Source organism: Dipodomys merriami, unplaced genomic scaffold, assembly GCF_024711535.1.
Source record: "Dipodomys merriami isolate MVZ:Mamm:240054 unplaced genomic scaffold, mDipMer1.0.p SCAF_94, whole genome shotgun sequence".
NCBI classification, from domain to species: Eukaryota; Metazoa; Chordata; class Mammalia; order Rodentia; family Heteromyidae; genus Dipodomys; species Dipodomys merriami.
The window spans coordinates 4,138,080-4,162,972 of NW_027206557.1; the positions used below are offsets into that span (position 1 = coordinate 4,138,080).

At 44.4% G+C, this 24,893-nt stretch overlaps 2 protein-coding genes across 2 annotated transcripts in view; both read right to left on the reverse strand.

Annotated features, from left to right (window-relative positions):
• Positions 1-1,594: 1,594 nt before the first annotated feature.
• On the reverse strand, positions 1,595-17,276 carry Ppp1r17 (protein phosphatase 1 regulatory subunit 17). The gene is made up of 5 exons (XM_070014208.1): positions 17,200-17,276; positions 11,737-11,863; positions 8,599-8,751; positions 7,334-7,486; positions 1,595-2,806 (listed from the first exon to the last, which is right to left on the reverse strand). The coding sequence occupies exons 2-5, from the start codon at positions 11,828-11,830 to the stop codon at positions 2,727-2,729; spliced, it is 480 nt and encodes a 159-aa protein (XP_069870309.1). The 5' UTR covers positions 11,831-11,863; positions 17,200-17,276; the 3' UTR covers positions 1,595-2,726.
• Positions 17,277-17,320: 44 nt separating this feature from the next.
• Positions 17,321-24,893, reverse strand: part of Itprid1 (ITPR interacting domain containing 1) — a 74,042-nt gene continuing 66,469 nt past the window's right edge. Inside the window, exons 14-16 of the mRNA XM_070014228.1 lie at positions 18,798-18,860; positions 18,447-18,550; positions 17,321-17,516 (exon numbers count right to left, since the gene is read on the reverse strand). Of these exons, the coding sequence (XP_069870329.1) occupies positions 17,321-17,516; positions 18,447-18,550; positions 18,798-18,860 (363 nt within the window). The remainder of the gene's footprint in view (positions 17,517-18,446; positions 18,551-18,797; positions 18,861-24,893) is intronic.

Consider the following 24,893-nt stretch of genomic DNA (forward strand, 5'->3'; position numbering starts at 1 on the left):
CAGGACCAGGGTTAGCTAAGTGTTGGCTATGTGTTGGCTGTGAGCTGTCTCTGTGTTGGCTATGAACTGGCTAAGTGTTGGTTATATGTTGGCTATGGGTTAACCACATGTTAGGTATGTGTTGGATATGAGTTGCTAACATGTTGACTACGAGTTGAGTATGAGCTGGCTATGCATTGGCTATGACTTGACTCTGCATTGGCTATGAGATGGCTATGTATTAGCTATGTGTTAGCTGGTTTTTCCCTGGTATTCTGATTATACTTGGTTGAGATTAAGACTCTGCCATGAGGCTGTCTTCCACAGAAGAGAGGGCTGGCCTTTCCATAAAGTCCGTACAGGCAACTGGTTGCCCTACTGTAAATCTTTCTTCCAATACCGTAAGTCTGTTGCAAATAATTCCTACCTGTTCAACTCTAGCAAAAGCAAAGAAACCCTGTGGGTCTCTTTTAGAGGCTCTATGTTTTATCATTATAAGCCAATAGGGTATTTCTAGAAGAAAGATATCAGTACTGCAGATTTGGACAAAGTCGCTTTATTCCCTTGGTCTTGCATCTTTGCCTTCTTTGTGAGGGGCGCATAGGCAGCAGGTGTAACAACTGACAAGCTGTTGGGGTAGAAGGGGGTGTGGAGAACTTGCTGTCAGAGGGGGTGTGACTATGGTGACAGCTATGCTCTGAACATGTCTTCAGATTGTCCTGTGTTACCACTGGACTGGCCATTTTAGCTCACAAAGCTCTTTGCCACACATTATTTATTCCTCAAACTATGAGGAATACACTAGAACTATTCTTATTCTTATTTTCAAGACAAAGAACCATGACAAGTTTCAGGGACTTGCTCCATGTCACAGTTTGGCCTAGAACCCAAAGTTTTTCTTTCTGCACCTGGCCACCAGAAGTCAGAAATGATGGAATCTTTTCTAAGTTGCTAAGAATAATGAACATACACCTGTACATAGTTGTGCCCTGTGTTTATACAGCCAGCCTAAAGATGACTGCTGTTGGCATAATCCCATGATCCACATAGCCTTGATGGGGACTTGCTGGTGGAGACTTAGTGGTGGCCTGGTCTTCCGTTTGTGCTTCAGGCATCACTCCAAAGCTTCAAAGCTATGATGGAATTCATCAGAATGGAAGTGGATGCTGCAATCAGGGAGAGGGAACACTAGAACAGAATGCAGGTCTGCACTCTAGGGGCTCTGGACTGAAGTGCAAAGGCTGGAGGGTGAGGCCAATGGGGCGGGGTCAGGACACTGGGGACTCACATGCTATCTCTAAACAGTGCCTGGTGCTCAGAGCCAGCATGGGAGGAAGGTTTCCAATAAGACTCAAGTCAACCACGTCTTGACACATTTTTTTCAGGAGAAGATGGAAATATAGAATATGATGCAGATTCTCTTGATAGAATTATCAAACATGAACAGCTGATTCAAACATTTTAAAAGTTCTATAGGCCAACCAGAAAGCAAAAGCAAAGAAGACCTGTGGGTCTGTGCTTTGTCATTAGAAGCCATGAGGATATGTCTAGAAGAAAGATCTCAGCACTGCAGACTTGGACGAAGTCGCTTTATTTATTTTTTTTTATGGGTCTTACAGCCTTGCCTTATTTGTGAAGGAAGTGCAGGCAATGGGGGTAGCAGCTGACAAGCTTTTGGGGTAGGGAGGTGCGGAGAACTTGCTGTCAGAGGCAATCATTGGAGCATCTAGTTTTCTCCCTTTTTATACTGTTCTCACCTTTCTGTCTGAGGCCTGAGGATGGAGGTCTGTGTGCACAGCCCCCTCCTGAGTCACCTATAGATTTCAGGTTGGGACAGGGGCTGAGGATGGGGCTTGCCCTGTTCTTAGCTAATGCCATATTCCCCATCCATCCAAAAACCTGTGTTGAAGTCTCTAAGCAAGAAACCAAGAGTATCGGAATGATCTTCAGTGGGCTTTAGTGTTCTAAAAGGAAATATATCACAAACCTGGTCTTTTACCAGTCATTAGTAATGGCTCACTGTGACACTGTTCAAAAATGTCAGGGAGGAATTGTTGTCTTTTAGAACTGGAAGTAAATCTGAGGACACATCACAGATCTGCTCAGTCAGACCGTACTCTTCCCTTTCTATCCTCTCAATGGAGGTGTGCTGGACTGCTGACTCTCAAGTTCCCCTTTACAGCAGCTGTGACCAGGGACGTGCCAATGTCACCAGAGTTGGTGCTCAAGATAAGACAGGAGATGTGAAAGGCCATACTCTCCAAAATGATGGGGCATTCTCACCTCTCTAATGGGCATGATGATCGTGCGTGCGCGCGCGCGCGCGCGCGCGTGTGTGTGTGTGTGTGTGTGTGTGTGTGTGTGTGTATGCTGCTAAGTCAGGTTCTGCTCATGAGACCATCTAGGAATGAAGTTGGTTCTGACTGTCTCTATTTGTTGCTCCATAAATCGGTCCAGATGATCACCAGAGCTCGCTCTCCCTATTACCTTCTGATCTAGAATGATTTGTTCCCATTCAATCGAAATATGGAAACTCCAGGAGTTTCTGTAAAGCAGACACAAGGAAGAAGGAAGAGTCAGAACAGTGGCCAGTGGCCAGTGATCTGTGGCAGCGTGTCTCCTGGGAGGGGGCTCGAGGTCTTGATCTGACTAGAACAAAAGAGGGCAGAAGCGGCTCTATTTTTTTCTCTAGGTCACCCCAGGGAAGCAAGCTAACCTATTTACACGTGATCTCAGGGGAGACATCTTTAAATAGCCATCTTGTTCCCGTCCTTTTCGTCATCTTCTGCGATCACTCGAGGTCTCTCCCCCCTGAGCAGAGTCACACCTGCAAAACAGAGAATGGCCCTTCAATTAAATGCTGCTAATTAAAGCACTAGACAGCCTGTGTACCAGGGCCTAGCAACCCAGAAACGGCTCAGTTTCAGAGAGAGAGAAAGGAAGGGGGGGAGAGGGAGGGAGGAAAGGAGGGAGGAAGGGAAGGAAGGAGGGAGGGAGGGAGGGAGAGGGGGAGAGAGGGAGAGAGAGAGAGAGAGAGAGACAGAGAGAGAGAGAGACAGAGAGAGAGAGAGAGAGAGAGAGAGAGAGAGAGAGAGAGAGAGAGAGAGAGAGAGAGAGAGGGAGGGAGAGAGAGAGACAGTACGTAAGAGCTGAGTAGCCTGGTTCAACCTATTCAGGGGTGCTTAATGAGGACACTATTCACCTTCTTTCTCTGAGTTCTGCTCCTAAGCATCGGCAGTGTTTGAACTCTGGAGTTTGGGCTTCTAGTCTAGCCACCTTCCACATCTGCCTCATACAGTGACGCGCCCTCCCCTTAACTTTCTCATCTGTGAAACAAGACACTAACCCTTACTATGAAGTGATTGCATCACTGGAAGAAGATGTGTGCACCTTGCTTAGCAAAGAGCCCCACCTGCAAGTACTAAGGGTCAGTCTGGTCCTTTGGAGAAAAAATGGTAGAGCTCAGGAAATCAGACATAAAAACATTTCACCAACATCTGGGGAAAGCGGGCTGAGGCTCTGGACCACTCTCTGCCACCTTCAGTCCCAGCCAATAATGAAGCTCCTGCCGCTCACTTTAAGGAGAGTGTAGTTGTCATACTACTTGCTTTAAGAAGAGTGTAGCTGTCATATTACTTGCTTTAAGGAGAGTGTAGTTGCACGGCTGCAGTTTAGAGTGTGGTCTGCTGTTTTGAGATGACCCTTTTCCTTCTTTTGGGAATTAAAGCATCTTTTATGAAACTTTAGGGATGTTAACATTTCTGTTTTTGTATCCTTACTAGGCAAAATAAAAGGTTGTTATGCCTTATTTTTAAAAGTGTACTGGTCTGTGAAAATTAGGAATCTGAACTTATTTCTTTTTCTTTGAGTATAATTTTCTGGACTGGTCAGCTCAGCAAAGGCTGGCTGAGGAGGTCAGGATGCTTCTGTATCTTCTGTGAAATATAATATGGGGGTAGAGAGGAGGCTGTGATTAGAGACTGGGCCTCTGTGATTCTTATAGTCCCTGGCAGTCCCTCCCCCCAGGTCTGTCCTCACCCTGGCTTCGCACCTCTGTCCCCTCCTCTCATAAAGGCTTCTGTCTGTGACACAGTTTACAAAGATCTCAAGCTGGGGAAAAGGAGCCTATGATAGCTCGAACTCCTCTCAACAGCAGCAAATGAATGAAAACTGTTGATCTTAACAGCTATCATTTGGTTCCATACCTTGTTTGTTTAGATGGGCTTTTTACCAATTACCTAATATTTATTGGAGGAGAAAAACAATCTCAAGAGTCAGGCTTCTGCATAAATCACTTACAAGTGCAGTGGGAGATATTTTCTCTTATACCAGCTACATGGGGTTTGGGATTTTTATATGGAATTAAAGTTAGCATGAGGGAGAATACAGAATCAGCTATGGTCAGTCCCAAACTTTCTGTTCTTCCTTTCCAAATGCCCATTTATATTAAGCCAAATTTACATTTATTAAAACAGTGAGAGTCTTTACGTTCCCAAGTCCTGGTAAACATCCTAGTTACTCTGGGTACCCTTAAAATCAAGTAAGAGATAATCTGGGTCAAGGAGGGGGAGGAAAGTCCTGGAATTTCAAAGATAGGAGGTGCCTGCTGAATGTTAATATTGAAAAGTGAAATAGCTTGTCCATAGGGGAAAAGGAGGTCATTTGAAGTGGAAAACGAGCTAGTAAATTAAATATAGTTAAGTATTAATGTTAATGTTTTATGATGAAAAAGTATGGAAGCTGTTGTGGTCTGGAATTTCAATGACCCTGAAAAGCTCATCTGTTAAAGGCCCAGCCCCCAGCCTGGCAGCCTTAGAAACTCTAGGAGGTGGGGCTGATGGGGGAAGAAATTAGGTCATTGGGGGTGTGGCCTTGAAGGTGATGTTGGGACCCTAGCCCTTTCTCTCTGTCTCTACATCTGACTCTCTCTGCCTCAGTATATTTCTCCGTGTCTCTCTCTCTGCTTCTCAGCTGTTATGAGGCAAGTAGCTTCTCTTCTACACATTCCCTGTCACCATGTTGAGCCTCACCATAGGCCCAAAGACAGCATGACCAACAGCTGAAACCAATAGAACATTGTACCTGATTTTTTTCAGGTATGCATCCTCACAAAGAATACAAAGGCAACTGACTACACAGACACCCACTAACACCTTGACTTTGTCGACATGTTGCATTGGGTGACCCTGAGAGCTGGAGTGGGCATGTGTCATCACTGTGTTCTATTCTCCATATGTTGGTGATGGGCGTAGGAATCAGGGGTCTGGTGTGACACACTTTCCTGAGAACAGAGCTGTCCCTCCAGGGAAGGTGTGAGACAGGCCATAGGACTAGGAAGTTCTGCCTTCGGTGAGCTATGAGCAGCAGCTCACATTCATAGAAGCTCACTGAATTTATCTGAGGTTCACTTTACTCATGGGAAAAGTTGGTGAAGAAAAAATAATTTGTATTTCCTGTAGGATATGATGCCCAAGATAGTCTCATAGACTCCTTTTTGCTCAGGTCTCCACTAGTGCTCCCCACACACTATTCTTTACTGGAGACTTCTTTCCCTTGTAGGCAGGCCTTGTCTGCCAGATCTGGCTAGTCACAACCAACACTCTGCCATGCAATCACCAGGACAGGGGTTCTGTGAGCCGTAGGCCAAGTTGGGAGCAAGCCTGGGGCTGGCACGGAGACTGAGATGAGCCCCACGGAGGGGCCATTCTGGCAGGTGGAAACTGTCAAGTCAGCTCATTAACCTAGGCAACAAGGTGCTTAGCAAGAGATTCAGAGCAGAGAGAGTCTGCATCCAGGTTCTACTTGCCAAGGGCTAACGAGGGGACTCATCTCCAGAGTCCATTTGCGCGTGGGCTTCCCTCTGTGTTCTTAGGACTGCTGGCGTCCTTTGAACATCTGCCGAAGGCTTTGTCCTCATCAGCTTAACTAGCATTCCAATTACTGCCAAATCTTTAGATACTAAAAGGCTCTTCAGAAATGAAGTACTTCGGCTACTGTGCTAATAAAAGCCAGAATCTGACAAACAGCTTTGATTGCACACACGTGTAATTCTGGCTCGGACAAATTCTGTGTCCACACACCCCTTCCTCCCTCTTCCATGTGCTACAGTGCCTGAGAAGTTGTGCTCTTAGGAGGCAGCATCCATCGCTAAGGGAATACAGAGAGTTTCTTGGTTCAGCAAATTTATGCAGAGAAGTGCTGCAGCCAACAAGAATTCTCATCCTTGGAAATTGGTCAGTCTTAGGGTGTAAGATTGCGTGGAGAATGGTCGTGGTGCTAACATTCACTGAGTTCTTTCAATGTACCAAAACCCCACTGAGTGATCTGTGTACTTTACTGAATTGCATTAACACTTCTGTTGCCTTTTTTGCTTTAGTTTTTTTCCTGAGTCTTGTGTTTCTTGCTCAGCACCATTCTCAGACAGCAACCCTCCTACCCATAGCCTTCCTTTTATGTCACAGGTGCATAACGCCACATCACTAATTTTTTGCCCAGGCTATCTTCAAGCCATGACCATCCCAGTCTCTGCCTCTTGAGTATCTGGGATTATTGTCATGAGCCACTATGGCTGCCTGATTCTAGCAACTTCATATGTGGATTATCGAATCCTCCGGTCAGGGATGGGTGGGTTGAAGGGGTTTTACAGTTCAGGGGATTTATCTCCTATGAAGAAAAACTTCATCTATAAATGGAGATATCTACTCTATTGTGCTGTTCAGATCATTCTTTACAAGTCCATGGTAAATCCACACCATACATGTATTAGGGTCTCACTAAATATTTGCCCATATCTCCCCTTGTCATTCTCCCCACACAACCATCTATGTAACACACATGTGTATCCATCTGCACACAGACTCATTCAGAGTCTCATATCTAGGCATGAGCATGAATATCTACTTCCCAGCTTGCATATGAATTTGGCTGGGGCAAGGATGAGTTATGAGGGTTTTTGCTCCACTTGGCATATTGGAAGATAGTGGTCCTTCCTCTACTCCTTTCCTGCCTCTCTTCTGCTTAGGTCATAGCACATACCCCCTTGGCAGAACCAGCCACCAGCCAAGGTTTAAGGATGTTGAGACTCGTTCCAGCCTGTGGGGAGGGTGGACCTCCTCCCTTTCCCAAGGACACACCAACGTTCCTGTCTCACATGCCTGGGAAGTTTAACCAGGTCTGCAGAAAATCACGGAGCCAGGGCCTGACCAGTCCTCAAAGACACACCTGATTGGCAGCAGCAAGGACAGAGCACTTGGTCAACACAGGTTGTTGGGCCAAAACACAGGCCATGCCCCTAGTGGAAAGAACCTAACCCCTACCCCTACCCCTCCTCTGAGTGCACAGGGCTGGCTCTCACCTGCTGTCAAGGGGGACGTATGCAGGGCAGGTGTGTCTTTTCTCCTTGGCTTCTTCTGTTCCGCATCAGCATTATGAAGAGTGGGGCTGGTTTTGCTTTTGGGATGTCTTTCTTGAACATCGTATCGTCTAATTAAATGTTCTGAAATCACACCTGTATGATTCAGGGATTAGAGAGAGCAGCAGAGCCAGAGGCAGTTGTCTTACCTAATGTAGGAGGCCTGCATTCCAACACATTCACATCTGCACTCAGTACAACTTCCCAACTATTTCAATGGGGGAAGTTCCCTTATAGCAAGAATATTGTTTATGGAGGCCAAACCAGAACCCCTCAAAGTCCCTGAAGAAGTTCGTGTCAGTACCATGCCACCCATCTGAGGAGGCAAGGCCAAGATGTGAACAGGATTTCTTGCAGCTGCTAGGCATTGGGTTGAGATGGAAGCTGGATTTGTCATCTACAAAGCTCATCTTCCGTGGCTGTTCTGTAAGCAATGTGCCACACACTTCCATCCCCTTGCCGTGATTATTGCTCCCTTTCCCCCACCTTCCCCCACCTGCCCTCTCACCTCTGCTCTACCATCATTTAATCATCTTAAAAGACAGCCTTTTCAATGAAGTTTCCAAAGATGCACTGCTCAGAACCATCTCTTCTGGTCCTTTTGTATGAGTCTCCACTATGCTTGCTGTGTATTCCCACTGCATCTGTACCTTCCTCTTATTTTCTTTTATATTTGAAAGATTGGCGTCTCATTTGGCTTGTCTCACTCAAAATGTAATGACTGGAAAGGACATTATAGAAATGTCTAAAAGTAAAGGAGAGAAGGAAACAAAGAAAAAAATAGAAAAACCCAAGGATGCCATCGGGACAAGTTGCTCTTCATGAAACTGCTTTGCTCTCGGGCACAGGGCTAGGTGACGTGTCCGGCCTCCCTTTACATCAGGAGAGAGGCTTGTGACACGCGAGCCTCCACACAACCACACCCTGGCCCCCATCATGGCTCAATGTTCACATTCAGGGTGGCTTTGGAAGCTCAAGGCGACTTCACCATAAATTGCTGAGGTGAGAGCCACACAGCCTGCATCTCTAAATGACATGTTGAAGCAGAGCATTTCCAAGCTTCTCCTATCCGTGGATGAAAACACCATCCTGCATTGTTATTACGGCATTGTTAATAAGCCATTGATATTTAAGTTGACTAAGTTTGTGGAGAGCCATGTGACCTGGTGGCTGTGGCGAGGCCCAGGATCTGAGGGTGTATCCCTTACCTGGGATGAAGGGAGGGATGTGCAGTGCTGGTGTGTCCTTCCTCCGGGGTTTTTTCTGGTCAGAGTCTACATTCAGGTTGGCCTGTGCATTTTTCCCCTTTCTTGGCTTCCTTTTGAGATCACAGTCCTCAATGAATTGGTCTGAAAGATCACCTGATTTTTGACAGTAAGTGAAGAGACCAAGGAATATGACATAAGTAAGGGTCTGTCACAAATGGGTGGGTTTACAGTGACACACAAACACATGGAGATTTAATGCTATTTTCATATTTTAAATATTGAGAGACACAGACATTAGGCCAAAGGTCTCAGAATTCACACACAAAAGAGTGAGGATTTGAACTCAGATTAGTCTGTGAGAGAGTCTGATAGAGATAGATGCAGAGAAAGAACAGATTTGTTCATTTGAAAGCATCTGAAAGATTTGATTATATCATATATCCAAAGATTGCTAACTGGTCTGTGGTCAGCCCCTAACCCTCTCCCAGACCCAGAGGAAAGCCCCAACTTTGTCAGCTTTTCCACATCGACTCTGTGCTTGGCTGCCCTTTCTCATTTTGGCAACATGAACAGCAATTTTGCCTAGGTAACAACTTTAAAGGATTGTGTAGTTATTATTTTTACATATGTCTTCTCAATAATAGTATCTTTTTATCTCATTAGAAGCAATAAGTATTTGTTGAATGTGTATGCTTTGATGAATGGAATCGCAAATACACTTAGTGTAGGAAGCATTTCTATTAAGATTCAACAAAGGCAGAAAACAATGAAGCTGCTTGTCCTCTCCAGAAATTATTAACTGTGTCTGGACACAGCCTGGACATACCTACAAGTGTATGCATGAATATGTGGGACTCAGAGCTTAACCAGGTCTCATACCTCCTTCTTCCCTCCTTTCTTCCATTCTTTCTTTCCTTTCTCTACCCTTCCCTTCCCCTGTGCCTATAACACCCTGTGCCTCCCCTCCTTGTCTCTTTCCTTACCACCTCTCTTATTCCTTTTCTTTCTTCTCTCCCTTTCCTTCCCTTCTACTTTCCTCTCTCTAGTTTCCCCTCCCCTCTCCTCCTCTCTCCTATCTTTCCCTCCCCTCTCTTCCTCCTCCTTCTTTTGATAAAAAGGGTATCATTACATAGTCCAGAATGGCTTCTATTGTATCCTTATCTTATTCAGTGCTGGGATTACAGGCATATAACACCATGCCTGGCCTCTTTCAATCTCTTCCTCTCCCCCGCCCCCCTTATCTCTCTTTAAAAGAAAATATTCAAGCAAAAAAAAAAAATTTTTTTTTTTGTTGGTCACGGGGCCTGAACTCTGGGCCTGGGCGCTGTCCCTCAGCTCTTCAGCTCAAGGCCAGTGCTCTACCACTTGAGCCACAGCACCACTTCTGGATTTTTCTGCTTATGTGGTGCTGAGGACTCGAACCCAGGGCCTCATGCATGCGAGGCGAGCACTCTATCTCTGAGCCACCTTCCCAGCCCTCAAGCAAAATTCTTTAAAACATTAGTTTTATGGATCTCGAATAATCTGCATTATTGATTGTTTTATTCAACCAAAGTTTTTTAAGGTCTTAGTGTATGCCAGGTCCTGTTTTATATTCCAGGAATAATAAGACAGGTAAGAAATTGTTTTTGCCTTCAAGGTCCTATTAGTCTACAGGGCTGTTTGAGTCTAGGTGATACTTTGTTTTAGAATACTCAGCATATGTAAGGACCCTACCATCAAAAATACTTCATGACCATACATCCTCATGCCTGGATTATCAAAGATCATTATATATAGCAAAAAAATCAAATGGAATAATTGTCTTTAGAAACATTTGGTCACTTTCCCTTTACCTAAGGGATTTTGATAATTTTATCCAGTCATATCATTTTAATAGGCATTTATTGCAATAGTGTGGGGTGTGAGGCACTGGAATATATGGCATTTGCACACACAGAAAGAGGAAGGTGCACTTAGTGCTACTTAGGTCCTGGGAGACTTCACATCTAGCATGTGGGATGGATGGACACATTTCTGACTCAGTGAGTGCCCATGCTTGATCACTTGGTCTTTACTAATATCCTTCCTGACCAGTGACTCTCATTCAGTTCCCACACTAAACCTCTAAAGACAGCCTATTATTATCAACTCACCAATATTCAGATGAGGAAACTGAGATTCAGAAGTCCAGGTGAAGAGCTGAGGGGGTACACTGCTGACAGGTTAAGGGAACCCTTAAATTTTGTTATCACACAATAGCTAAAACCCCTGCATATTATACATACTGTAAGCATTGTTTAGGTTCAACCAGAAGTGGAATGAATGAATAAATCTTGCTTGGAATGAGTGCGGGCATCTGAATCCCTAGAGGCAGGGTCTGGGCACGGACCAGTCAGAGTGTGTCTGTCACACTCTCAACCTAGGGCAACATTCAGGATGCAGATAAAGAGTGAGACATTTGCTTCAATTTTGAGTTTTACTTCAGCCTCACTTTTCCTCATTTTGGGAGAAATTCTGAACATAAAATATCTTGATGGGAAATGGGGGAAGGGGAGAGGAGGAGAGAGCCATAACCAGGCAGGCAGGGCATAAACAAAGGCTATGAATATGCAGAAGGCCCATCCATCAAAAGTCTGAGAGTCTCATTTTTAGAAATGGGTAGAGGCAGCAGTGTTTCTGGTATTTTCATTACAAAGGTTATGCAAAAAGTCAGTTCTGGAAAGGAAACAGATTGACAATAAAGCAGAAAATGGCTATTTAAAATTCTGTCTTGATAGGCAAAGAGAGATATTTGAAATATTTTATTGGCACTGCACGTGGGGTGTCAGTGTGCTGGAAAATACTGGAAACAAAATATGCCACGGCGTTCCATTTATGGCTCACAAATGCTCTTCCTGGGACTCTGTGAGACGCCCCAAGAAGAGGACCAGGCCTCTTCTCTCTCTAACTCTGATGAACGTATCCAGTACTTCAGCTAATATTTACATGGCAGACCCCACAGACCCCTGGCTATTTGCCTGTCCATCTGGTGCTGGCTCTCACCAGAAGGCACGGGCTATCAGGTTTCAGGGGCTACTCTCTGACTCGACTGCAGACAGGATGGCAGAGGAACCAGCCTCTGACTTCCACGATAGATACTGACAATGAAGTATTTACCCAGGTGGTTGCAGTGAGCGTCTAGCTTGTCCCGCCTGTCTTCTTGGTCCTCCCGTGACTGAACTTGCTCTGAGGTCATCATCTCAGTGGACATGATGAAAGAGGTGGCTACTTTCCTTCTCCAGCACTGCAGTAGGATAAGAGACAGATCTGTCCACACGTTCACTTAGTTATTAACACACACATTTATTGAGCAATTGACTATCTTGCTCCCAATTTAATGCCATCTCCCAAGACAGAGCTACTGAATTTGAGGCGTGAGCTAAAATCAGTCACATGTACAGGTTCACATGGATAAGTCACACCCCCACGTAGTTAGCAGTAATCACCATGTAGAAAATGGTCAATATATACTTATTATTGGAGTTTCAAAATAAATACTTGTTAAGTATTTATTTAAGTCTGAATTAGTAAGGAGTTGCCTAAGAGTTACAGAAAGGCTTAATCAACTGCCTGTATGTCAGCTCTGTTGAGTTCTGCAAAGTTGGGTTTATAGCTCACGAAGTTTACTTTACTTAGCCACATGTTTATTAAGTAGCTGAGACTAGATCACAATCTAGATACTCAAGTCTCTTAAAAACATAAGCAGTCCTCCAAACTCAGATGCTTTCTACCCTTGTATCCTATAACATAGTGTAGCTCTCTCTCCAAGGCTGCAGAATATCAGGAGAAAATCTGGGTCTTTGTGGAGCCCCATTATTTTTACTCTGAGGTATCTGGACATCCTCAGATCCCTCTCTTCCCTGGGCCACAACTCCATTGAACTTTGCAGAGCTGTCAGTTAGCACTGTGGTCCAGGAGGGGTGGCAAGCATCTCAGGTCTAAATGCATTAAAGGAACTTTACAATTTAGGTGGGAAGGGGGGGAAGGAGGAAAGAGGGGGAGTGTAGTTGTGGAGGTGGGAGGGAAGGGAAGGTAGGGGAAAAACAAAGGAGGAGGTAACAATGCTTGATAGGAAATGTACTTATTACCTTGCTCATGTAACTGTAACCCCTCTGTACATTATTTTTACAATAAAAAATGTATTTAAAAATCCCCTCAATTTCTTCAGCTATAAAATGGGTAACATTTATATAAAATAACAGTGTATTGTGAGACATAAAGGTTAATTACTTTTGTAGAACCTAGTTAAAAAAAAGAGAAATTTATAGAGAATCTTCTCTACTCTGTTGCTCAAGTTCCTTTCTGATGACTGTCTACCCATGTCCTGCAGCAGCAGGGCTGACGGGGGAGGAATGAATAAGATTAGGATGAAGGAGCCGAGTGTCTTCTTCTGAGACCACACAGAGCAGCTATCTGCTATCTGCTATCTGCTCCTAGCATGTGTCTGATTCAGTTGTCTTTGAGGAGTGAGGGGCTCTGGGGAACAGCTGAGGCCTCTTGGCCATGCGCTGAGGTCATCCCATAGCAGATGGGGCCATTACTTGATCCCTCTAGCTTGGCTTTTAGTGTCGTTCTGTGCAGAATGTTTGTGCTGAGTGACTTCAGCAGACATCGCATTGGTCAGACCATTGTTTTGAGTGTATGAATAGAGCCAACTCCTGGGGGGCCGGAAGGAAGTGCGGTAGGTGCTTAGGTCTCCCCCTACCCCCGCTGTGTCTGTAAACAGCTGAGCTCTGTGACCATAACTCAGGAGTGGTTCTGAGCTGAGTTCTTCAGACAAGGCAATAGTCTCAAACATGATGCCCACCACCCAAGTCACCAGCCATCCTCCTCTCTGGGTGGTCTTGGCCCCCACCACAGATGTGTTAAAATTCTCCCCACTAGAAAATGAGCTTCACAGAGCTTACACTGACATGTCATTTATAGCTCACTGACTATCCAAAGTTCCTGCCTCTCCAGTGTGGACGTGGGCCCCTCCTGTCTACTTCAGGTTGTCAGTAAGTCCTCCTTGCCTTCACTCCAACCCATAAGCTGTTGTTCAGTGTTCTTGGACCTGTGACTCCTCCCTGGCATCCATAGCTGCTTAGAGAATTGGAGCTCAGGATTTGGAGCCTGAGAGACCTAGGTTGAATCTTAGATCTGTAACTACAGCTCAGGTGGATTTTTGATGAAGCTGTTGAATCTTAATAAAGTAGTGGGGATTTTTAGTAGACCTCATGCAATGGAATCCTCATGCCCACACCAAGAACGCTACTGCTGTGGTGGTGAAGTTTTCCAAGACTGGCTTCTTTGTGGCTCCCCTTAGACCGGCACCTAGGTTCATGGGGTCCTCTCTGCTCCCTAGGTTTGCTGTCAGTATTCTTGTCTGTGAAATAGAAACCATGATGCTTCTCTCACATGAAGGAGGAGAGCCCCATGGGACACTCAGTGTGGGCACTGTTGTCACACAGTGTTGGCTATGTCTGGCTAGGTGTCTGGCTAGTGGAGACCAGGTATAACTGGAATATTCTAGGAAACGTTGTAGTCTTTTTATTTCATTCAGCTGCTGAGCCTGGGCGGGTCAGCCTCATTTAAGTAAAGCAGGAAAAGGAGCCTGCCCCAGCTGATGAATTGTTCGAAGACTGGCTCCATGTGTATTTCAGAGGCCTCTGAACAAGTTACAGCAACTAGTGATTCATCACAGAAGTGATATTTACTTCTTCCCAGAACAGCTCCTGTCATCCACAGAGGAAACAGCCCTTCTGAATCAGTGTGAGGAGAAGAGGGTGGTGGGGAACTCAGAAAATTGTTTATCAGTGGCCGAGAGACAATGCCCACACCTGGAGTTTTTCATCACAACAACGACCTATGTTTATGTTTTGTCTTGTATGATATCATTATGACCTTCTAGTCAGAAACCCTCCTAACAAATAAAAGGCGAAGTAGTGGAGGGCAGGTGATGCTGGTCTGGTATTGCTTTAGGAATCCTTGCTAGCAGAGGGTATGGGTCTGGTCCTGCTTCCAGAATAGGAATCCTTGCCGGTACCTGCCCATGTGCACGGGTCCCAGAGGAACCTGCCTCCTGCCTCCCTCACCATTGGCATGCTGGAAGAAAGGGTGCTTTTTCTTTCTCTCTCTTTCTCTCTCTTTTTTGTGTGTGTGTGCTGGTCCTGGAACTTGAACTCAGGGAATGGGCACTGTTCCTTAGCATTTTAAGGCTAGCACTCTACCACTTACTTGAGCCACAGATCCACTTTCACCCTTTTGCTGGTTAGTTGAAGATAAGAGATAAGGGATAAAACTTTCCTGCCTGGGCTGAATTCAAACCATGAGCCTCAGATCTCAGCCTCCTGAGTAGCTGGGAGTATAGATGTGAGCCACTGAGCCAGGTGGAATTGGTGCTTTTTAAGAGTAAACATAACATGAACTCATCTAATTTTTAAACCAAGAAATGAGATGATTCTGCTTTCTATTTCTAGCTCTCCATACATTCTTCTCTAGTCCAGCCCCCACCCAAGATGTCCTGAAGGGACTCTGGTCTTGTCTTGATGCCCAGGGAAGGTTTAGTCATGGCCCTTAGTAGCTCCCTGTAATCCAGGGGCTGTCTGAGACCAGTTCCTTCACAGCTGAATAGTTGTCCTCCAGGGCTTCAGATTCCAACCCAAGACCTTCAGAGGTGCTGGTTGACAGGGTCTCCTCTCTCTGTCTCTCTGTCTCTCTGTCTCTCTCTCTCTTGTGTGTGTGTGTGTGTGTGTGTGTGTGTGTATGTGTGTGTGTGTGTGTGATCCATATACTCTCTTGTGCAAGGACTTGAGGCCTCAGCATGCTGGAGTCATGCTGGTTCATCATGGGACTTGGACTCCCTTGTGGTTGCTGTCCACCCTTCCTTGTGAACGGTAAGCCAGATGCTCTGTGGAAATCAGGACAGGCTTCTCAGAGAGCCCCAGTGGCCACAGCTCAAGGACAGCCACATTAGAACCTAGTTCCTTCCAGGTCTGGATTCCAGCTTTGCTACTGAATGACTTTCTGGTGGACTTCACAGCCACAACCCATTTTTTTCAGTTGTTTGGAATTTGTGATTAGAGAATAATGAGTTGTGTATCTGAACTGCCTTTCTGGTGGCTGTTGTTGGAGGGGACAGGGGGAAGACATGTTCCTGGAATGAGAGGCGGAGAGGTGCAAAGATGAAGGCTGTCAGGACCCAGAGGCTAAACTCCAGTAGTTTCCTTCCTGATCCCTTTTCACAAGGGACACTTGAAAATGCAAGCACCACTGAGAGAGATCTATAAACCACGGCCCCACCTACCCTTGCTAATGACAAAGGTTACACCTTCAGACTATAGGAACTGAGAGGATCCAGGAGCTGGTCACCTGCCTAGTAGGAGCCCCAGTCAGGTGCAGAATGGCAGGCATGCCCTTAGCAAACCTTAGTCCATTTTGCTACATCCAGCCTCCACTAGCCCAGGCTAGGCACTACATCAAATGAACAGAGTATTAAGGATCTCTGTAGTTCAGTTTGAGGTCTGAAGCTGGTCCAAGTGTAGTGGTTTCTCATACCACTGGGTAAGAGAATTAGAGAATTATACATTTTCATTTCTGAGAATATGACTCATGGCAGGCCACCCCTCCCTGACACCAGCCTCTGGTGCTTCAAGCATACTGTCTCTTGTCCCCCTTTCTAGCTGAGCACATGTGGAAGAGCTCTGTACTCCTTCCTAATTCTCACATCTGTAAAAGGGGGTCCTGTGACTGTTTTTTAGGGTTGCTGAGAGCACTGGCAACACAAAGTCTTCATGGCACTGGCCAGGACCCAGCTCCATAGATGCCGATGTCTGCTTTGCTCTCTCAGTCCCCTTCCCCATGACTGGAACCCCTGGGACTAATGTCACCCAAACTCATTATCACAGTACTCCCCTCCCCCTCCCCCAGCCTTCTGTGGCGCTGATAACAGTAGAAATAACAATAGGACACCAACGACCCATTTCCTGACTTGGGAAGATAGTTACAGCTGATTCTCAGGAATGAGTGACACTTATTTTAGCTGTACCATATTCTAAAGAATAGTCCCAAAGCAATCAGATCTAGATTTCCTTGGCCAAGGAAAAAAAACTTTAAAAGCACACAGTATAATGTGGTATCCTGTTAATAATTCCCCTGGCTATGATCTATTGTGGAATTGAATTCAGGTCCCAAAGCATCACATGTTAAAATCACCTTTGTTCACTTAGAAAAACTATATTTGCAGCATCCTCCAAAGAGTGCTGGTGACTTGAAGCAGAGCAGAGGGATGGTGGCTGGCAGGCAGATACCCTGGGAATGAGGTAGGACAGACTGCCATGGTTTGTGAACAGGTGGACACCTCACTGAGCAATGAGATTGTTGGACTGCCAAGGATGTGGTCTCTCACACAACTCCATTCCCCACCTCATCTAGAAAAGTCGTGGGTAGGTGGTGACTTTCCTGCCCCACCTAGCCTCTACCTAGCATAAACCTCACCACCTGCCACCTTTTCTGACCCAGTATCTACAAGGAAGCAGTAACTTACTGAAACTTGCTTTTCCCACCACAAAAGTTCCCAGGATAAAAATGCAAAGCGCTCACCAATCCACACAGGCGCTGAGCTGAGGGCTGCAGATGACTGGAAGAGCGCTCACCAAGCTGGGCCTGGACTGCTGGGCTCCTCTTATAGTGGCTGCTGCAGCCAGGCTCCAGCTCCTCTTATCTAGGGATCAGCTGCTGCTGTTGCCATGGAGATGATCTGCTTCTCAGGCACCAGGGCAAGGGGGATGGAGAGGGGGGTAGTATGGGCCAGAGCACTCTCCGCACAGTACAGAACAGCACATGGAGTCCTGCTTGGAGTCTGGAGTGTGCAGCCCAGAGAAACACAAAGCAGTACATCTTTGACTGCCAGTAGCAATCTAGAAACAGTGCAGACATGGAAACTGAGACAGAGTGACTTGCCTTAGATTTGTGTTTAAATTTAGAGCATCTACAACGCTCCCTCATTGTCTCTGAATATTATTAGGAGTTGGGCAGACCAGTAGTAGCTGCTAATATGATATTAACTCCAGACGTCCTTCCAAACACTGCATGTATTGACTCATTTAAACCTTAAAACAACCCTATGATGAAGGCATTGCTCACCAGACCCACCAGACCACAGAAACTGGGGCCCAGAGTAGCTATGTCACCTGCCCAACTCTCACACAGCAAAGTGGAGGTCTGCATCCAACACCTGGGTGTTAAGTCCATGCTCTTAGCCACTCTGCTCACCGAAGAACATCTGGAACAGTACCTGGCAAAGAAAGCCTTTCCCCTACCCCTATCCCTTTCTAATTGGATCGAATTTTTTATCGTTGAATTTTCAAAATGCTTTAGATATTCTGATACTATCCTTTTATCAGAAACTTGATTGGCAAATGGGGGGGTCTTAATTTGCAGCTTGCATAAAGCAAAGGCTACAAATCTGTATGAAATCAAACTTGTAAATAAATTAATTTCCAATTTTATATGACGGAGGTATCACTGAGGCTTTTTAGAGGAGCTGTGGTTTTAAACAAACAATTGGGTCATCTAGTTTTCCACAGGCAAGAAGTTTTTGGAGAGTATGAGTTTCATTCCTCTTTGGGCAGACACAGGCGCCTCTCCCAGGTTCCGGAGGCGGCTGTTGGTGGTGTTTCCAGGGCTTTCTACATACTTTAATTGATCGGATCCCTCTGCCTTTTAAGCCAAATGTAAACAGCCCCTGAGTTGGCAGATGGTCATGTAAGTCTATACCTCAGAGAGCTGTAAACAGCAGGGCTGTGTATGCAGGGCTGAAGTCATGGCCCTTGGCCTGCAGCACTCACTTGTAAGTGCAGGGAACCACTGTGTCCATGACATGATTTGTAGAGCCACAAGTCCTCTGATGTATAGCCAGATCAGCATCCAGCTTCATTCCCCGTCGGGATACCTAATGGTAAGGAGCCTGGAAAGAATACGCTTTCATTTAAACCGCAGATTCTATACTTATGAATTGACAGCAATGAACATCCCCAGATGACTTATTCCCGGCAATTTCTACTTATAACATCCACGTGCAAGAATTTCCTTTCACACTCAATCTAGGAAATACTTTGTGGGATTCACAGAGAGAGACAGAAAGAGACAGAGAAATACAGACACAGAGAAAATATTAAATATTAGTGGGCTGGACTTACCTCAAAAGTCTTGCTCATCTCTTTCATTGTCTTCATCAGCTTCTCGGAGAAGGAATTCACTGTCTTAGGTCAATAATTTCTGTAAATCAGCACCAATGTCTCTGTGGTGGGTAGCTCTGAACACATTTGAGCTCGTCCTAATAGGGGAGTGTTTGAGTTACTTTACTAGAAAATCTGATCGTATCTATTCATTTCATCGGAAGGAATATGGAGCATATTCATTCTTTTAGATTTCATTTACTTCAGGCACTTCAGAGATAATTATAGATTCACATATATATTCACAATATACAGGAAGATAGTGCCCTTGCATATTCTACTTAGTTTTCCTCAGTGGTGATATTTTCTGAAATAATTGGTGACTACCACAATATCTTAATCAGGACATTGATATTGGCCTAACACAATCAGATTTTCCAGTTGTGTGTGGGTGTGGGTGTGTGGGTGTGTCTCTGTGTTTGTGTATGTAAGTTCTATACAGTTTCATTTGAGTGCATTTACCATGGCTACAGACAGAATACTTAATTTCCAACAATACAGAAATCCCTCTTACTGTTATTTTACAACTTTGGTCCCCCCCTCCTACCTTGCCACCCTCCACAATAATGGCTGGCAATCACTATTTGGCTCTCTAGTGCTAAAATTTTGTCACTTCAAGAATGATACATAAATGAAACTATATAGTACATAATCATTCATATCAGCTTAATTCTCTGATGAGTTATTGAGATTGTTGTATTGCTAGTTCATTCTTTGTGACTGGGAGATATTCTATGTGATAAATATGCCACAGTTAGCCTAACCAGGATGATTCAAGCTTCTTCTATTGCAAATGATTGTGCTAGTAGCATGTAGTTCTGTGCATGTAAGGTTTAATTATTCTGGGATACATTTGCAAGAGTACACATGTTCATTTGTATGGTACTCGCATGTTTAATAAGAAATTGCCAAGTTGTTTTCCAGATTGACTGTACTTTTGACACAGATCAACAATGCACGGATGACCTAGTCCTTTTGCATGCACTCAATATCTGCTCTTTTACCTGTTGCAGCCATTTGGATTAACAGGAAGTGACATCTCGCTGAGGGCTTAATTTGCATTTCTTTGGGGACCAATGCCATCCAAAGGCTTTCATGTCACTGGCCAGTGCCACATAGTATTCAAGAGCAAATCTTCTGAGGATTCCAGGTTTCCCTTTAGTAAGTGTGCATGTCCAGCTGCCTTTCTACTGGTCCATCCTCCTGCTTCAGACTCTCCTCCTCTTCTGCATTAATAAAATGGATCTGGCCCTTTGCTTGCTCTTTAAAATCCACTTGATTTTCTTTTGAGTCACATGTTCTCCAATCTGGACATCTGGTTTACATTAAAAAAAATGGTGATGACACTCAGTAGAACAGTGAAGAAGTCATGTGTGGCTTTTCCTCAGTTGTGACTCCATAGCTTTGCTTGGATATCAATTTATCATAGTTCCTCTGATTTTCAATTAATAAGAGTCTTAAAGACAATACCATGCTGTAAATACTTTCTCCTGTACAGCCTGCCATCACTAAGAGGCAGCTAGCTTTGCTTGGGTCACTGCTTACTGCTCAGAGCACAGCAGAATGAACAGGGCCGCCCTCTTCCCTAGCTTGCTTCTTTCCACACATGAGAACTACCTGGATTCTGATCATTCTCCATAAGAGAGGAATCACTATAAAGAACCAAGCCTGGTCCCTCATGGTGCAGCCCCAGCTATCAAATGTGGGTGCTAATGTTTGTATAAGCCCTCCCCTCCCACCCCCATTCCCACCCCTGTTGGAAGAATCTACATGGAATAGGTATCAGCCACCAGATGGTGGCAGCAGCAGGCAGAGCACAGGCAGAGCCACATAACCCTGAGCGAGTGAGTATGTCTATTTTCCCAGAGGTCACATGGAAGTTTAAGGTGCATGCAATAGAGTTTAAAGCTTCTGTTACTCAGAGAGAGAAGTATTTAGATATGCAGGGTTATCATATTTGAATTGTGCCACGCAATATTAATAAGCCAGTTCTTTAACTTGCTGTGAGCTTCTGGAAAAGTGTTGACAGTTTTTATAATGCGGAAAAAGGATTCTTTCTTTCTTTCTTTCTTTCTTTCTTTCTTTCTTTCTTTCTTTCTTTCTTTCTTTCTTTTCTTTCTTTCTTTCTTTCTTTCTTTCTTTCTTTCTTTCTTTCTTTCTTTCTTTCCTTTCTTTCTTTCTTTCTTTCCTTTCTTTCCTTTCTTTCTTTCTTTCTTTCTTTCTTTCTTTCTTTCTTTCTTTCTTTCTTTCTTTCTTTCTTTCTTTCTTTCTTTTTTTCCTTCCTTCCTTCCTTTCTTACTTTCTTACTTTCTTGGTTTTAGGACTTTATTTCTTTGGCTTAAAGTGTATGAAAAATGACACCCAACTTAGGAATATGTGAAAGCAAATTTCAAACCCAGCATGGATTTAAAATAGCAACTGTAACTTCTGCACTTGATTTCAAGAAAATCACATGCCTTGTATTCCTATTTTCATAAAGGAAATTTTCTTCCTTTTGCCAGCGAGAAGGTCAGCCCCTCTGTTTCTGGCAAGTTGGCGTGCAGAATTCAGCTGGCTCCTCCCAGCTGTCTAGTGTCCCCTGGCTGGGCAGACTGTTCCAGAATGCTCACCTAGGAGGGACCTAGGGGTGCATGATGATCCAGAGGTGTGGTTAGAGGGGCTGCCTCTGAGCTGGAGCTAGGAAAGGAGCACATTGTTTCACTAGCCTCAATACTCACTTAGGTTAGGTAAGATGATTGGTGCTAAGTGGGTCATACCTCATCTTGGTCAGTGGTTCAGAAAGTCTTTTTTCACATTTCATCAGCCATCCAGGAAAAGGCAAGTATTGCCTTTAAGGATGGTTTTGAATATCACAGCAAAAGTCAGGGCTTGCCTGAACCAACTACATCCTCTCAGCCTGGTTGACCACTACTTCCTAGACTATTCCCCTCTGTTCCATCCAGGTGTCAATCAGGTATTGAGTATGGAGGTGTAGTCACATGGGACAGGCAGGGACAGGGTAGAGCATTGTCCTTAGGACTCAGGGCACCTTGTCTGAGTTGTAGTGCTCCTATAGAGACTGCATCCAAGGTAGTAGGGCTAAGGGAAAGACTTGGAAACCAAGTAAATGTTCTATGGTCCTTCATGGATTCCAGAGGTTCAAGCTAAGGTCTTCTGGGTCAGTTCTTGGCTCTGTGCTGAGGCAGAGCATTCGGCCCAAGACATGATGGAGTCAGGACTTGGGCTTGCAGTTCTAAAGTTACCTGTGAATATATTTTAAAGCATACTCAGACCTCTCTAACATCTAAGCTGTAATGGGACGAGAGGTGTCAGAGGGATTAGGGACACCACAGAGTCCATAGGAAGATGTACAGCATAGGCAAGAACCTGGAAGAAATTGCAAACACAGAATATCTAGAATTGATGAACAGATCTGTCACTAGCCGGTAAGCCTGGCTTGATTTGATAAGAGAAGTGGACCTGTGGTACTGAGGGTTTAGGGCTGGCTTACAAGACAAGGTGTCAGATCACTCCTACTGTCAAGGTTGATGGGCCCCTGACTAGAAATGTCTGGGTCCTGTGGAGAGCTCCCTGAGGACTGTGACAGGCTTGGTGGTTGAGTGTGTGTGTGTGGGGGGGGCGGTTTGTAGGTGCCACACATGAACATCTCCAGGCTGAGCACAGTCACCTTCTATGCACATCTCCTCCATCATAAAGTGAAAATATAAAAGACTAGGGGCTGGAGAAAGTAAGTGGTGTTCTGTCTTCTTTTTCTTTTTAATGCTATTTGATCATTCAAGTGTCTGTAGGCAGTAATTCAGTCGCGGTGAAATTGCCCACTAAAAATCATGGTGAATAGCAGCGCTCCAATCTCATTACGTGAGTAATGACCTAACAAAGCCTGACTATTCTGTGCCACCCACTTTCGTCTGTACCACCCTGAGGCCAAATCAGGAGTCTGATGCATTGTTTCCCTGGAGATGCTCCATTGTGCTCCTTCTGAAGATACACTAAAGGCTGGAGTTGGCGAGGTGGCTATGGCACTGAGCTGCTCTCAGCCAGCCAGTCATGGGGGAAAGGGTTGTCCTAGACAGAAGGGGTGCCCCACATTTCATCTCACTTAGTTTTTGGAGGAAGAAGTGGGTTTAGATACTAAATTGAGACAAAACTCCCTCCATAAACACTAATTGTGTAAGAGTAGCATCAACTTTGCATTCAATAGACTATTCTTTTGTGACCACTGAACATTAAGACCAGTTCACATATTTGGGCTAAGTGGCTTTTTGTATAACAATTCACAAGAAATATCCTGCTAAGCATCAAGTAACCTTGTCTTTAGTTTTTGAACAAAAGAAGTGATGGGAAAGGAAAAAAAAGAAAAGAAGAGAAAAAGGGAAAGGAAGGAAAGGGAAGGGAAGAGAAAAGGAAGAAAAAAGAGGAGAAAGCAATAGAATCCATATTCCTGAGTATTGTTTAAACTATAGCAAAAAGCTCTTGGCGCTCTCTCTCTCTCTCTCTCTCTCTCTCTCTCTCTCTCTCTCTCTCTCTGTCTGTCTGTCTGTCTCTCTCTCTCTCTCTCTTTCTCTCGCTTGCTCGCTCGCTCGTACTCTCCTTTCATGTCCACAAGCTAGCCAGAATTTCTCCCTAAAACACTTCATGACATATCAATGTCCTGTTTTAACCCCTCAATGGCTTCTCAATAAATTTGAGATAAAGCTAGAATCTCTATGGGTTGCTTAATAAGCTGCTATAGTTTGGATCTTGAATGTCCCCTTTAACAAAAGACCATTTGTTAAAGGCTTGGTTGCCAGCCTATAGGCCAGTCTTTATGGGTTGAGATGAAGTGAGATTATTGTTGGCATGTCCTCAGAGGCAATGCCTAGCTCTGCCCCTTTCTTCTATTTGCTTTATAGCTGCCATGAGATGAACAGCTTTCCTTGCCGCATGCTTTTGAGATGATACAAATACTACCCCAAAAGCAGCAGGGCCAAACCACCATGGACTGAGACCTTTGAGACCATACCCAAAACAATCTTGTCCTCCTTTCAAGTGATTTAGCTCATGTATAAGTCATACCTGCAGAAAGATGGCAGACACATGAAATCTACCTTCTAGGTTTTAGTTAAAACAAAACAAAATCCCTTTGCCTATTTTCCTAGACTTACATATAAGAATTTGTAAGTTTGCTATAATCTCTATTGGAGTTTATTTTATTTTTTTCTGAATTCATTGGTAGCATGTGGAAATATAATTTTTTTTGTTTTTATTTTTTTTATTTTTATTATTTTTTTATTGTAAAGATACTATACAGAGGGTTACAGTTACATGAGTGAGGTAATGAGTACACTTCCTCTTGAACATTGTTACCCCCTCCATTGTTTTCCCCCTACCATCCCCTCCCTCCCTCCCTTCCCCAAGGTTCTTTTTTTTTTTTTGATTGTGATTAAGTGATTACTTAATTTCCGGAAATTCACAGTATTGTGGAATAATGATGCTCATTTAAAGTCACAAGTTCATTCTAACTTTCCTGGAGCAAATTGTCTATCACAGTCTGTAATATATAACGGTGCTCATATGTTATATACCATATATGTGATCAGCAGCATGGGGATATTTAGTAGTGGTTCAACCAGATGAGTGGGAGTTCTTTGTTTCTTAAGTCCTGTTAGTTTTGTCATATCACCTAACATTTGGGATTCATCATCCACTTATCAGGGAGACCATGTACTGTTTGTCTCTTCGTTCTTGGCTTACCTCGCTCAACATGATTCCTTCTAGCTCCATCTATTTCCCTGCAAATGCCATTATTTTGTCATTTCTAATGGCTGCATAATATTCCATTGTGTATAGATACCACAATTTTTGGATCCATTCATCTGTGGTGGGGCATCTAGGTTGTTTCCATATCCTAGCTATTGCAAACAGTGCTGCAATAAACATGGAGGTGCACGTGTCCTTGTATATTGGTTCCTGTTGTTCAGGGTAGATGCCTAGAAGTGGTATGACTGGGTCGTAAGGGAGGTCAATCTTTAGCTTTCTAAGGACCCTCCAGACTGCTTTCCAAAGTGGTTGTATGAG

Coding starts and splice junctions, on each gene's coding strand:
- Ppp1r17 (XM_070014208.1), bottom strand. CDS start 11,830: ATGTCCACTGAGATGATGACCTCAGAGCAAGTTCAGTCACGGGAGGAC. Junction 8,752..11,736: donor CGCTCACTGCAACCACCTGG/GTAAATACTTCA, acceptor GTCAAAAATCAG/GTGATCTTTCAGACCAATTC. Junction 2,807..7,333: donor TACGTCCCCCTTGACAGCAG/GTGAGAGCCAGC, acceptor TCTGTTTTGCAG/GTGTGACTCTGCTCAGGGGG.